General features: G+C 42.6%; 2 protein-coding genes across 2 annotated transcripts; one reads left to right on the top strand and one right to left on the bottom strand.

Annotated features, from left to right (window-relative positions):
* Positions 1-5,071: 5,071 nt before the first annotated feature.
* Positions 5,072-7,604, top strand: otol1b (otolin 1b). The gene is made up of 4 exons (XM_058080523.2): positions 5,072-5,450; positions 5,524-5,613; positions 6,505-6,576; positions 6,651-7,604. Exons 1-4 carry the CDS (start codon positions 5,072-5,074, stop codon positions 7,535-7,537), a joined length of 1,428 nt encoding a protein of 475 aa, XP_057936506.2. The 3' UTR covers positions 7,538-7,604.
* Positions 7,605-9,853: 2,249 nt separating this feature from the next.
* LOC131134691 (high affinity immunoglobulin gamma Fc receptor I-like) lies at positions 9,854-11,886 on the bottom strand (the record flags this gene model as incomplete). Its single annotated transcript, XM_078792915.1, has 3 exons — positions 9,854-10,453; positions 10,533-10,805; positions 11,577-11,886. Coding segments are annotated over 3 exons (855 nt in total), but the record flags the coding sequence as incomplete, so codon positions are not given.
* Positions 11,887-14,346: the final 2,460 nt, after the last annotated feature.

Below are 14,346 nucleotides of genomic sequence, written 5' to 3'. Positions count from 1 at the left end.
CCGAAAGACAGAAGATGTATTTTTTTTTTTTCAACTCAAAATTCACACAAAAACGGACAGGACTGGCACTCTCGCTAGTTCATTCAAGGTCTTTCTTTGATATGCTGACACAATATCAGAGTCACCAGACCTGTTCTTGTCTGGTGGTGGTGCAGAAATAGAAATCCACAGGCTTCACTTTCTGCTGTGTTGTTGGGGCAGAGTATTGTCATACTGTATGGGGTACGCCAGCGTCCTGGATACCCTTAATTGTCCTTAAGTGCTCTGTGAATGAATGGCATAACAGTTAAAGCCAATGCATTGCCATTCTGTCGCCAATGATATCAGGGTTTAGCAATGCGGGCCTTCACATCTTGGATTATTATGACAATGCATCATTGGGTAACAAAAGAGACACTACCAGTTTAAAAGACATGACTGCATCTTATCAGCATGATGTCATAGTATGACAGCACTCGTGAATTCCTTTAACATCAGGTAATAGTCAACTTTAGAGTAGACTAGTCAGTGTACATCTTGTATAGCAGTAATGATTTATTTTTGAAATATCTGGCATCGTAATATGCATAAGTGCTGCCGGGACTGGGGAGCTGCGGTCCATTGATAATGTACAGTAAGTACAGTCTTTTTGTGTTTTGCTTTTATAAAAAGCTATTAAAATCAGCTCAACAATATGTCCTAGTTTGGAGAAAGTGGGGTTAAAATTGCAGAACAACCTGTCCCACTTGTCATCTTTGTTTTCTGACAAAGCAGATTATTATTTAAATATAATTAACTCAGCTGCAACCACTATTTTTGTGTACGAACACAAGCATTTTTTTTGTGTGCTTTGTTTTGCACAAACAAAAGACAAGCCTGATTATTCTTCTCGCTTTGCCGCAACTTGTCTGCGATTGTATTCTGATTACACTTCATTTGATCGTTTGGGTCCATGGAGGGAAGGGGTCAGAGGTTATCTCCCTGTGAACAAGGTGAAAAAAAAACCAACACACCCTGAACACCCCGCTTTCGCTTTGTGTTGCATTTGTTTGTTGACTGTGGCTGGTAGGACAAGCAGGTGGAGGGAACTCCTGGCAACGTGCAAGTACACATACACACTCACACACGTGGATAGTCTACATGACACCACTACAGCCGCGTCTCACCTTAGAACAAGGAAAGCCCAGTGTGTAATTAAATATTCACACAACATCTGATAACATCCACAAACACAACACAACACAAACCTGCTATTTAAATGCAGTGTTGTACCTTGTAATAGGACCGTCGTCAGTGTAGTATGTCACTTAGAGGCTTTCTTTTAGACATATAGGGTCAAAGGGTCATCTCCAAAAACACTTCTATGTATGTGTTCTATTTCCTTTGAGACAAACACAAACAATCTCTAACTAAATGTTATGTACTGAAACACATTCAATACAAACTTTGATATTTTGACACACTGAGCAAACAATAAGCATGTATTAGACACAATCAATAATATGATTGTCTGTTCTGCACTGTTAGAGGAAGCATTTGATTTTAAATGAGGTATTATGAGCATAAGAACTGTATTTGTTGAACAAACAGCGTTTCAATGCTGGTGTATACAGATGCATTAAGTAGTGCGCATGCTGCCATCTAGTGTTAACACGAGGAACTACAAAAAATCCCCATATATCCCCGTGTTCTATCTGTTTTTTAGCTGTTCGTAATCTGGGGCCTGGCATTTGAGACAGTCTTGATGGCTTTTTGCTTTGTCTTTTAAACTATTTTAACCTGGGCAGTATCCCAACAAAACAGAAATGCTAACAATGCTAATAGCTAGCATACTGGCAAACTGCCTTGATAAGCTGTCCTGCTTAACCTGCTGGGACCTGGTTAAGCAGAAGAATGTGGATGGATGGATACAAATAAAACAACCCTTAACCCTAAATATTGTTTAATCCTAGATTAGCACTAATATTATATGTAAACACATAATACTATACCTTCAAAAAGCAGTTTATCCCGTCCTAATGAAGCTAACCAAAACGTCACCCAAAAGTGTAGATTAGCATCTCTCCAGAAACTCATAATGGCGTGTGACTGTGTGTGGTTCACTTTAGAGACCAACCACTGTGCTTTAATGTAAGATAATACACCTTCCGTCCGTGTGTGAGTGTGTTTGTATAGATGAAGGATGGCGCATGGAGGCCGGGCAAAGTACTTGAGCAAGGGCCCCAGTGACCAGCAAAGCGAGGCACTGTAAGATGAATGCCGTTGTTTGTGTGTGGTATGAATACAACAGAGAGACCTGCAGTAGAAAAGCCGACAAGAAGCCTCCTTTGGCTACCGAGGACCACAAACGCTCAGGGTCACAAGGTTAAAGACCTCCAACATGGTTTACCAAAACACCCAAGCTAGTAAGAGCTTGTTAAAAATCAAAACAACACAATTCTCTTCGGTTTACATGCTCTGTTGCCACCTGCACCAGTCTTCTTCTGTTTCCCAAATTCCGTTTCCTTCCTTTCTTTGTCATGGATCTCTCTCAGAGGGTGTGGGGTCTTTGGCAACTCAAGCATATCCATGGCTCAAACAGTCACTGGCAATCAGTGCAGAGGTCTACCAGAAAAATCACTTCGAAACAGCATTTCAATACATAGTTTTTGGATTTTGCATCATTGCGGCCAAACCACGTTGAAGGCTAGTTTTAAGTCTAGACTCCTTGGTTCACATGCCCACTCATGCTGCTCCAGAGACTTTCCAATAGAAAACATTTATGTGCTGAATCTTGTTTCAGAATTTAAGTCAAAGTCTTGACTTAAAACTTGACCGGAAACGACCAAAGTAATCATGGAAAAATTATCTTCCGTTTGCAGTTCATGCAAGACGCGGTTTTAGCGACAACTCCTCTACAAAATAGGTAGTTCTCTTCTGCTCTCTCACGGAAACTTGTGTGCTGCATTGAAATGCGTCTAAGTGGAAATGGCAGTCAGGCTGAACTAATATTCTATTCGGGTGGCCGGAGAGTGACCAAGGGCGATGGCCACCCTTTAGCTCCATCACTGAGTACTTGTAATACAGATATTCTGAAAGTTTTACAATCATTAGACAAATGGTCAATGACTTATGGGCAATTAGTTACTAAATCCCATCCGTGCCCTTGCAAAGATCTTTTTCTTTAAAGTGAGTACCAAATTTAGTGGAGATTTGTCTAAACACCCTGAAGTTACAGTGGGTGTTTTCACATATTTTCACCATTTAATGACACCACATGGAACATTGAAGGTCATGCACTAAGAAGCAACAATTTATGTGCTGAATCATGTTTCAGAATTTAAGTCAAAGTCATAAAACCTGACCGGAACCGACCAAAGTAATCATGGAAAAATTACCTTCCGCTTGCAGTTCATGCAGTTTGCAACATTGAAGGTCATGCACTAAAAATGGGGCCACAAAAATTATAGCATCCAATCCAATCTAATTGTTCCGATCATGTAATCTGTCAGCCTCTAGGGGGCGTATTTGCGATGTTACATTATGTGGTACTAGAAACCACTGCCATGGTCACTCACTTCTTGAGTTATTGCTTTAAATGTAAATGTATTTGACAGACACTAGTCGCAGAACCAGGGAGCCCGAGCGGCCTGGCCTCTGTCCCAGAACCTTGTTTGCTATGCTTTGTCCTCCACATTAAGAGCATCCTAGCTGCTTGGACGATGGAAGAATGCCATCCGTATCGTGTGACCCATCGTTCAAGGGCCTTTGCTTCTTTGCTGAGCTCGCGGTAAGTAAGTGTAGAGCTCCTGGCGGCTGCGAGTATCCCATGTCACAAAAGCACCCTTTTTGCACACAACACAGTGGTTCTCCTTGGGTCCCATCCAGGCGTACCCTCGTTAGATTTCAGACCTCCCCCCTTGTTGTGCCTTCCTGCTTGAGCCTGGTGGAGATATCAGATGGAGCTGGAGCAGCAGAGGATGCCTCCAAGCCACCGCAAGAGAAGATAAATGAACACTTATGCTCATCGGGGTAAGTCCTTAATTTTCACATTTTGCATTTGTGTATCTATAGCTCAGTGCTGCTCTACAAAACACTGTATTTTAGCGTCATGAGATGAATCACCACCAAATTTGGTACACAGTTTTAGGGTACTAACAAGCACATTTGAGCATGGCCGCAATTAACAAAAACACAGAAGAAAAAAAAGCACTGGTGGGACTTAGACACTAATCGTCCATCCAAGTCATGGGCTATTTGTCTAATGATGATATATATGGCTGCATGGTGGTCAAGTGGTTAGCTCGCAGGCCACACAGCTAGAAGACCCAAGTTCAATTCCACCCTCGGCCATATCTGTGTGGAGTTTGCACGTTCTCCCCGTGCATGCGTGGGTTTCCTCCCACATTCCAAAAACATGCTAGGTTAATTGGCGACTCCAAATTGTCCATAGGTATGAATGTGAGTGTGAATGGTTGTTTGTCTGTGTGTGCCCTGTGATTGGCTGGCCACCAGTCCAGGGTGTACCCCGCCTCTCGTCTGAAGACAGCTGGGATAGGCTCCAGCAACCCCCGCAACCCTTGTGAGGAAAAGCGGTAGAAAATGAATGAATGATATAAGATGATATATATGGTGTGCAAGTGGTGAGCACACAGGCCTCACAGCTAAAAGACCCAAGTTCAATTCCACTCTCGGCCATATCTGTGTGGAGTTTGCACGTTCTCCCTGTGCATGTGTGGGTTTTCTCCGGGTACTCCGGTTTCCTCCCACATTCCAAAAACATGCTAGGTTAATTGGCGACTCCAAATTGTCCATAGGTATGAATGTGAGTGTGAATGGTTATTTGTCTATATGCGCCCTGTGATTGGCTGGCGACCAGTACTCCGCCTCTCGTCTGAAGACAGCTGGGATAGGCTCCAGCACCCCCGCGAGGATAAGCGGTAGAAAATGAATGAATGAATGATATAATCTATCTACTTACTACTTAAGGATATACAGTATGTTTTATTTGTATGCAAGCATGTCTTCCAAGTGTCATTTATATGCAGAACATCAGCATGATGTGTGGATTTTACTCATAAGAAGACTTTAACTGCACAGATCCTGTTCAACCATGAGGATTATCTCTGCTCAGTGGCTTCTTCTGGCTGTTGTCGTGGTGACACTCACAGTTGAGGCCAGGATTACAGCCAAGCCCAAGTACCAATACACCAAGAAGCCCATGACCCCTGGCACACCTAAGCCCAAGATAGGCTCAGACAACAACAATAACAACAACTACAACCAGTACCCTGTGGCGCCTCACCCTCTGCCCAGCCCAGAGAGAACCACCCACCCAAGTGGTGTCTTTCCTCAGGACGTAAGCACACAGCCCCCTGGTGGAGGCAATGAGAACTACACATTGGATTACAGCGAGTGCTACTTCAACTTTTGTGACTGCTGCCCACCTGAGAGAGGCCCCCAGGGGCCAAGAGGAGACAATGGACTGGCAGGTAATTAGCATCAGATTCTCATTTTGACATTGTTAGTTTATTTCTGTTTTTTTAACTTTACTTTACTGTTTAGGGCCACCGGGTGAACGAGGTCTTAAAGGATCAGCTGGTTCACCTGGACCACCAGGTGTGATTGGTCCAAAAGGGGGCAAAGGAGACAAAGGTGGCCACCATTCAGATTCAGACTATACTTATGACCTAATAGTATTTGTGTTACAGTGTTCCCTTGTTTATCGTGGAGGATAGGTTCCCAAAATCAAAATAGTAAATCAAATCCGTAAAGTAGCCAACTTTTTTTTTTTTTTTTACAATAATTATACTGTAGGGCTGCACGGTGTCGAGTGGTTAGCGCACAGGCCTCACAGCTAGGAGACCAGGGTTCAATTCCACCCTTGGCCATCTCTGTGTAGAGTTTGCATGTTCTCCCCGTGCATGCATGGGTTTTCTCCGGGTACTCCGGTTTCCTCCACATTCCAAAAACATGCTAGGTTAATTAGCAACTCCAAATTTCCATAGGTATGAATGTGAGTGTGAATGTTTGTTGTCTATACGTACGTGCCCTGTGATTGGCTGGCCACCAGTCCAGGGTGTACCCCGCCTCTCGCCCCCGCGACCCTCATGAGGATAAGCGGTAGAAAATGAATGAATTATACTGTATACATTTCATGTTTTAAGGCTGTAAAACACTTCACCATAAACTTTATAGACTTTTCTCTGAGTGGCATTAACATTTTCTCACATTTCTTTCGTATTTAAAGACTCTCCAAGTTCAAACCTTAGTTTGAATTTCAATGATCAATCTACGAAATTGGACAAAAGAACTGATTACTTGACTGCATAATGATTGTGTACAGTACTTCCCAACAAAAGGCCCCAAACAACACTACAGACCAAAAATGCTGTGATTAATCCGGGACGTTTATTTACCTAAACCACAAAGAACACATTTAATTGACGGTTTAAACGTTCATTTTAGTATCACAACTCTGTATTCAATATAAAAGAAAAGGTGCTGGACCTAACGCAGAGCTGCTATTATGTTTGGATCAACTAGGGGATAAGGGTGAACGGGGAAATGTTGGCCCAGGAGGACACCCTGGAGTTTTTGGAAAACCGGGGCAGAAAGGTACACAGTTGAACTTGCTGTTCATTTTTTTCTTTTTGTGCCAGTTAATATATTGAATATGTTTTGCTGTGCAGGTGATGCAGGCCCAAAAGGAGAGAAAGGTGAAATGGGGATGCAAGGCGTCAAAGGTGTCACGGGGCAGAAAGGTGAAGTTGGTCAGAATGGGACTGCTGGTGAGAAAGGAGAACCGGGAAAAGAGGGCCCAGTCGGGCCCCCCGGAGTGACTCTTGGTCCAAAAGGAGACAAAGGGGATAAGGGGGAATGTGGCACATTTGGGGAGAGGGGACCAAAAGGTGATCGTGGAGACACTGGGTCTCCGGGAATCCCAGGAGCAATGGGAATCCCAGGAATGAATGGCAAACATGGTGCTCCGGGTCCGATAGGAGTCAGCGGGGATCCTGGACCTCCTGGAGCACAGGGGGAAACTGGGGTGGGAGGGTCTCAGGGACCTCAAGGTGTAAGAGGCATACAGGGGCCAAAGGGGGATAGAGGTTATCCCGGGATGAGAGGGGACCGAGGGATGCGAGGCTTCAAAGGAGCTAAGGGGTCCGGTCTTGCTCCGAAGCGCTCAGCCTTCAGTGTTGGCATCTCTCCCAGAAAGTCCTTCCCGCCGTCTGGCTTCCCCATCCGCTTTGACAAAGTCTTCTACAACGAGGAGAACCACTTCAACGTCACCACCAACAGCTTCATGTGTGTCCATGCCGGTGTCTACGTCTTCTCCTTCCAAATCACCGTCCGCAACCAGCCTCTACGTGCCACGCTAGTGGTCAATGGCTCGCGACGAGTACGAACACGGGACTCGCTGTACGGACAAGATATCGACCAGGCGTCCACTCTGGTGGTACTGAGGTTGGCCGCGGGTGACCGGGTGTGGATGGAGACCCTCAGGGACTGGAACGGGGTGTACGCCAGCAGTGAGGATGACAGCATCTTCTCCGGATTTCTACTTTACTCACCCTGATGGTGATGGCGCCATGTACTTATGAACTCTATCATAATTGTACTGTATTTTGTGGTGCAAGTAGTGCAATGCGTCAAGGACTACTGTACTATACTGTACTGTACTGTATTTTCATTGTTAACAACATATTTCTTAAGACTCCTTTCAATAAAAAATGTTTTAAACGTTCAAAACACTTCTGGTCGCATCTTTCGGTAAGTTAGCTGTCCTTCACACCTGAACAAATATTTCCTGGAAGCCATTAGCGCTAGCTCCATGCTAACTAGGGGTGTAAGAAAATATCGTTTCGGCGATATCGCGATACTTCGTTCAATGATACTGTATCAATATTAAAAAGTATGATATGCATATTTTTAGGCATTTATCATAGACTGTATATGGTATTTATTCAAGTGCAGACACGGCAAAGGTTCATTTCTGATTTTAATTTAAACCTCCGATCGTTAGGTGGCAGCACTTCCATAGTCAATTAGGCAAGGACCTTGAACGAGATTCACGAGTGAAACGTCCTCACACATAAACACAGTTCAACATGGCGGAATGCCAGCACATAACAGCGGCCCCTGCGGCGTACAAGGCTGAAGTGTGGACACATTTTTGGGTTTCTACACAAAGTAGGGTGTGCAGAAATTGACAAAACCCATGCCATTTGTAAAATGTGTCATGCCTGAATAAAGTATTCGGGAAACACGACAAATCTGCAAGTCCACGCGTTCAAAGACAACCAAGTAATTCACGTTTTAAGTGTAAAGTCATCCAGACCCAACCATGACAAATTAATTTCCACATTCCAGGCTACAATGTTAATAAATTGAATGTTTTGGGGAATGTTTGGGTAGTTGGAGAATAAAAAAACTTGTTTATGACTTTCTAAATACAGTTTTAACATCATTTACAACACATTGCACAACTCTTCTTTTAAACTCAAGAAGCCAAAAACACCACTTCCACACGAAATATGAGGTGAACCTTTTTTTTTTTTTTTAATCTATCATGTGGGATAGGTAAGGAATAGGAATGGTTCGAATTTCGGAAATGAAGTTGTATGACACCCAAATCTGTCAACAGCTACTCACTCCCCACTTCCTGTCCTGAGCAGAGTTCTGGTCGGATTTCGGTGGTGAGGAAAGTAGTTCCAGTTAATTGCTGTAGACAGTTAAGTCAAGAGTCTGGCTTCTCAAAAACAATATGCGTGCAAAAGCATAATAAATTTGCATCACAAAAGTGCCCAGTCGAAAAAATCAGATCGTTCGGCACTATTTTCTCTGCCATCTATCACTTCGGATGCCGAATTTCGTCAGATGGAGTTTGGTGACAACAACAAGGTGCTAATGGGCGCCACAAATTAGGTATTTCTTACCTGTGTTACTGGAATAGCAAAACTCTTCAAAACACGTCTCATCCTCTGTCATGGTCGTGTAGGAACGTCATCCTCCTCCCAAAAGTATGCACTGCACACACGAAGGTGTTTCACCGTAGCCACGTCAGGTTCTGGTTCCCACATTGGCCAATGGCAAGCAGCCAAAGTTGTCTAATAGCAATGTCCGTGACAGGAAAACCATGGAATTTATACGGCGACAATTCACTCTTCACTCTTCTTGTCACAGTCCGGATTATTATAGGTACGTGCCATTTTTAAACAAATATCGCGATCCGCGCATCTCAACACTGCCTAATACACACACAACAATCGACAGGCGGGAGAGCGAAGTGATACGACGGCAGAGAAAATAACTCCAAGCGATTTGTAACGTCTGTCCCCAGCAACTAGCTGGAACTACTTTCTTCAGCACCGAACTCGGTTTAGTACACTGAATTGTGAGTGGGTCGCTGTTGAATGACGTCATAGATAGATAGATAGCTAGATAGATAGCTAGATAGCTAGCTAGCTAGATAGATAGATAGATAGATAGATAGATAGATTATTATTATGGGGGTGTCATACAACCTCATGTAAAAAAAAAAATCCAAACTATCCCTTTAAAGTACGGTGAGCAATCTACGGCCCGGGGGCCACATGCGGCCCACCAAGCGTTTTAATCCGGCCCACTAGTTGCTTTGTAATTATTTGGTATAATATATATGGTACCCATTATGTCATTGTATGGTCATATCACCTCGTACTTCGGTATGTGACAAAAACAAAAAAACTTAAACTATATTAGGAAAGCAGGAAGTGAACAAATGTAGTTACTGATTGTAAAAGTACCAGATAGAGGGGTAGGATTTAATAAGCTTTGCTTCTTCCGACTCCTTTTGGACATGTGGAACTGTGAACTGATTATGTGATGCATTCAATTGTAATCTGATGCATGTTCAAATGAAATAAAACCATTACCATTACCATTCCGTGTAGTGAATCTTACAATTGAAGTAACAGGAAAGAGCATGCAATGGCAGCTGACAGAGACAAGTTATTTTTACCCTACTAATGCAATAGTAATTCAATAATTTATTATTGATAACCACCAATCTGCACAATAGACGTAAATAGAATGACACAGTTGCAGTAATACAGCATTGTATCATAAAGTGAATGCTGTAGAGCAGCACAAGTGCAGGCCATTATCGTACAGATGCGAGTACACCATTGCGAGTACACCCTAAAACGCTACCAATACTCATATTTATCTTTATGCTCTTGTCACTCTTCAAATGTTTCCCCTTCACTCCACTTGGAGAGGCCCAAATTCGGCACCTTAGCCTTGCAGCTGTACACACCAGGGGTCCGTTTGACCAGGGTAAAGTTTTCAGAGGTGGCCGTCCCCATTTGGCGCTTATCCTTATAGAAGTAGTAGTGAATGGGAGGCGCCGGTGCACGGGCGTTGTACTGCAGACTGCAGATGAGCTTTATGAGATCCACCCGAAGTAAGTTATCACCTGCAACTACCTCCAAAACCGGTTGCGTCAGAAGCTCTGAAATAAAGCATCAGGGTGGAAATGATCAGTATGATGTTGGAAACCAATTGCGGCCAAAAGGTGCACATAAACTCACCTAAAACCTGGACTTGAATGTCAGCTGATATCCCAGAACGTGTTTGTAGGTTGACATCCCAAGACGCCCTGCAGGAGTACAGTCCTTGGTCTTCCAGTTTTAAGTGGGGCAGGTACAAATGTGGGCTGTTGTCACTTTGTGTCATGACCTCCACGCCATCTTTGTATAAAGTCACCTCATGAACTCGCGGGCGGCCCCGGACGCGACATGTCATGTTTAAGGCCTCCCCGACCAGGGTGGGACGCAGTGGGCCTTCTAGAATGGCCCAACCTCCTGGAGAAAGGTCAAGGTCAATGACAATGCTATAGAAATAAAATTTGGGATACACTTTGGAGTAGTCATTGAGAAGCTTCTATAGCAGATTATTTATCCACTAAAAAGGACGTCATGGTATGGTATGGTATGGTATATATATGCGTCATGGCCTGGGGCTGCATGAGTGCTGCTGTCATTAGCCACGTTTACATGAGGAGTTTTTCTCTTTCCGAATGGAATCTTTCTGAATGACTTTTCCGAAAACAATGGTATACATGGAAAGGAATATTCCAATCTCTTGTCAACATGCGCCGCTATAATCAACCAGAATAGTCAACATGTTCTATATAGATATGTATTTTCTTTTTAAATAAAACTGGACTTGTGAATGACGTATAGAAGGGTTTAGATTCTGTTCCACAGAAAGCTGCTTGCCAACCGCCAATAAACAACAGAAGAACGCAGTCTGGCAACTTTCCGATTGAGCGGGTACAAGATACCTCAATCGGATTGGGGAAAGGAATATTCCACCCCTGTGAATCCGATTATATATTCATTCGGATTGGCACTTTTCTTTCGGAATGGTTAGATTCTTTCCGTTTGAGCAAATAACCTGAATGGAACTGGAATATTTGGGTCCATGTATACGTGGTTACTGTAGTTCATTGAGGAACAATGAGTATGTACTGTGACACTGTTCTCCCTTGTGAAAACATTTTTTTACAACGGCATCTCCTGCTAGTTCTGGTCAGCACTCGAGCAGCAGCCTTTACAGTCATTCATCCTTACCGTCCACATTGATGTCCATAGGCAGGCTTTTGTTGCTATATATGTTTCCCACTGCGGTGTCCCTGACTCCTTGGCATTGAAGTGCTCCGCTGTCATCGATGTTGCCTTTCAGCGTCAACGTATTACTATTTTGCGGTAGCAGCTTGGAGTCCTTGAACCATAAGTAATTCCAGGTGGACTTGTGGCCGTCCGTGACGCTGCATCTGAGCTGGACACCTTCACCGGAGAAGACCCTGGAATGTCCTGATATCACCTCCAGCAGTGCACTGGGAGAGCTAAAAGAAGGAGCTACGCACAAAAAATAGTTAACTCATAATCTTCAAACCGTATATTAAGAATAGAATAAGTCATACATACCCACAAGGGATACAAGCAGTGCTAGAACTGGAATAAAAAAACACATTTCAGGAGTCAGTAACATAAATAACACAGTACAACCTGTAGTGTAAGACACAGCAAACTCACCAAGAAAGGGGATCATTGTGGCTTTTCTTTGTCATACTGGTGAGCCTTGATGGGAAACAGCATTTATTCCTGAAAAGAAGGGAAGTGAAAATACTTGAATTCTTAACACACAGCACAGGAAATCCTCTTTTCTCACTACGCAACCTCTCTCTTGTTTCATTTCACATTTATTTGACATACAGTATTTAAAAAAAGACTTATTATGCTCATTTGCAGCCCTTTGTGTTGAGGACTCCTATAGAGCAACAATGTACAGTACAATAACCCGCACAGAAAGCTTTCTAGATCTTCCAGATTCTGCACCTCATTTTGCAATTTTTCCATGGATTTCCTGCTTCCCAGCAGCCAAACGGTCTGTTTTATTTATTCCACCCACGGCACGCCCACTCTGCTGTAATCGGTCACACACCCAAGACTTTACGAGCTGCATGGCAGTCGAGTGGTTAGCGTGCAGACGTCCGGGTACTCCGTTTTCCTCCTACATTCCAAAAACATGCTAGGTTAATTGGCGACTCCAAATTGTCCATAGGTATGAATGTGAGTGTGAATGGTTGTTTGTCTATATGTGCCCTGTGATTGGCTGGCCACCAGTCCAGTCCAGTGTATCCCGCCTCTCGCCCGAAGACAGCTAGGATAGGCTCCAGCACCCCTCACGACCCTGGTGAGAATAAGCGGTAGAAAAATGAATACAGATTCCATCTAGTGGTAGAATATTTTTCAACTAATACTAAAAATAATTGTTATAATTACAAATGAATTATAAATTGAACTGTATTAACTACAAATTAGCTGAAATTTAATGAAAATGTTTTTGTTTTTGTTCATATACAAGCCAATTACCAGCGAATTCAAGCTTTGTGCTACAGGGCGGGAGCAAAACCCGGTGTTACTTGCCAAGCTAAATATTTTTGAGAAAATTACTAATACACTAATACTTTAGTATTTATTCTGCAACAAATGCCACACTTTCTATCTCCCGAGGAAGAAAAGCGAAAGTTAGAATTAAATGATGAAATAATACCATGAAAAGAAGTTAAATGATACTAATTAAAAGTGTTGGAAACACTTTAAAGTTTAAATATTGCAATTCTGTGTAATATTTTTACATGCACCACTGAAGAGGCGTCTGATTGTTGCCAACATAAATAAGGAAACACTTTTGAGTCAAATTGTTTCATTTCATTAATTTACACAACTCACCAGATCTACCCGACTAATAAAAAAATCAAAAATAGACAAACTCCTGCATATTACTGTAAAAGAAAAACTCTACTCTCTTATTCTTGCACAATCATGGGTATTTCAGTGAAAGTACAAGATGACTATAAGAAGTGTCGACACTGCGGGCGTCCTTCTCTCCACTTTTATTAGTCACATACCCACAGATGCAAATAAACCAACTCTGCCCCAATAAGTTACATTTAAATAAAGGGCAGTACTGACTTATTGTCTCCTATATATATATATATCTATATGATACAGTACCAAACCTATAAGGTTGCAAAAAGGATGTTTTAGAACACTCACTGACCCTGATCTAATGATATCCACTACAAGGGATGCATCGAAATTGTACTTCAACACTGAGCATTGTTATCTTTGTACAGGCATACAACCCTTGCATTGGATGGTGTTAGATTGTGCAGGTGTGGCAGTGTGCGTATACCAGATGCATGGATATAACAAATAACTCAAGCTAGGACGTTTGCATTCAACCCTTGAGGCACCTTAGGGGACCACAAGTGTACATCTGATATCTTTTCAACATATGGGTCAGATATACCGTAAAAGGCTGATTGTATGAAACTCGACCTGATCAATAAAAAGCCTAACTCTCTGATTGGATGCATACTTTTATGGATAATGATTGTTTTTAGACCAAAAGGTAAACTCTCATCAATGTTATCAATCTTTGACCTTGTCGAGGCTAAAACATGTCTACATACTGTATATAAGATGCACTGCAAGTCAATTATGAGCTATGAGAAAACTCACACGATGAGCTTATCAACCCATCAAAAATTGCAAGTCATCATTAGCTAAAGCTAATGATCTCCATGACAGCCATTGTTCAATGAACTGCTCTGCTAGGTATTAATGCACTATGGGAAGCAAAATAGCTGCCTTTTTTATTTTAAACTTGGTACCTGTCTATATTTCTTAGCTACCTTTTCAGTGTTAAATTGCTGTGTGATGATTTTAGCCTTTTATCAAAGATGAAAGTGAAACAGGCTGTTTATATTGAGTAATATCACCCTGCGCTTTCCAATGGGTTGACAAGCTTACAGCTGGTGATTGGCTACTG

This window comes from Doryrhamphus excisus, linkage group LG8 (genome assembly GCF_037039965.1).
Source record: "Doryrhamphus excisus strain RoL-2023G ecotype Guam linkage group LG8, RoL_Dexc_Guam_v1.1, whole genome shotgun sequence".
Taxonomy (NCBI): Eukaryota; Metazoa; Chordata; class Actinopteri; order Syngnathiformes; family Syngnathidae; genus Doryrhamphus; species Doryrhamphus excisus.
Note: the sequence above shows the minus strand (reverse complement) of the source record. Positions and strands in the feature narration are given on the sequence as shown.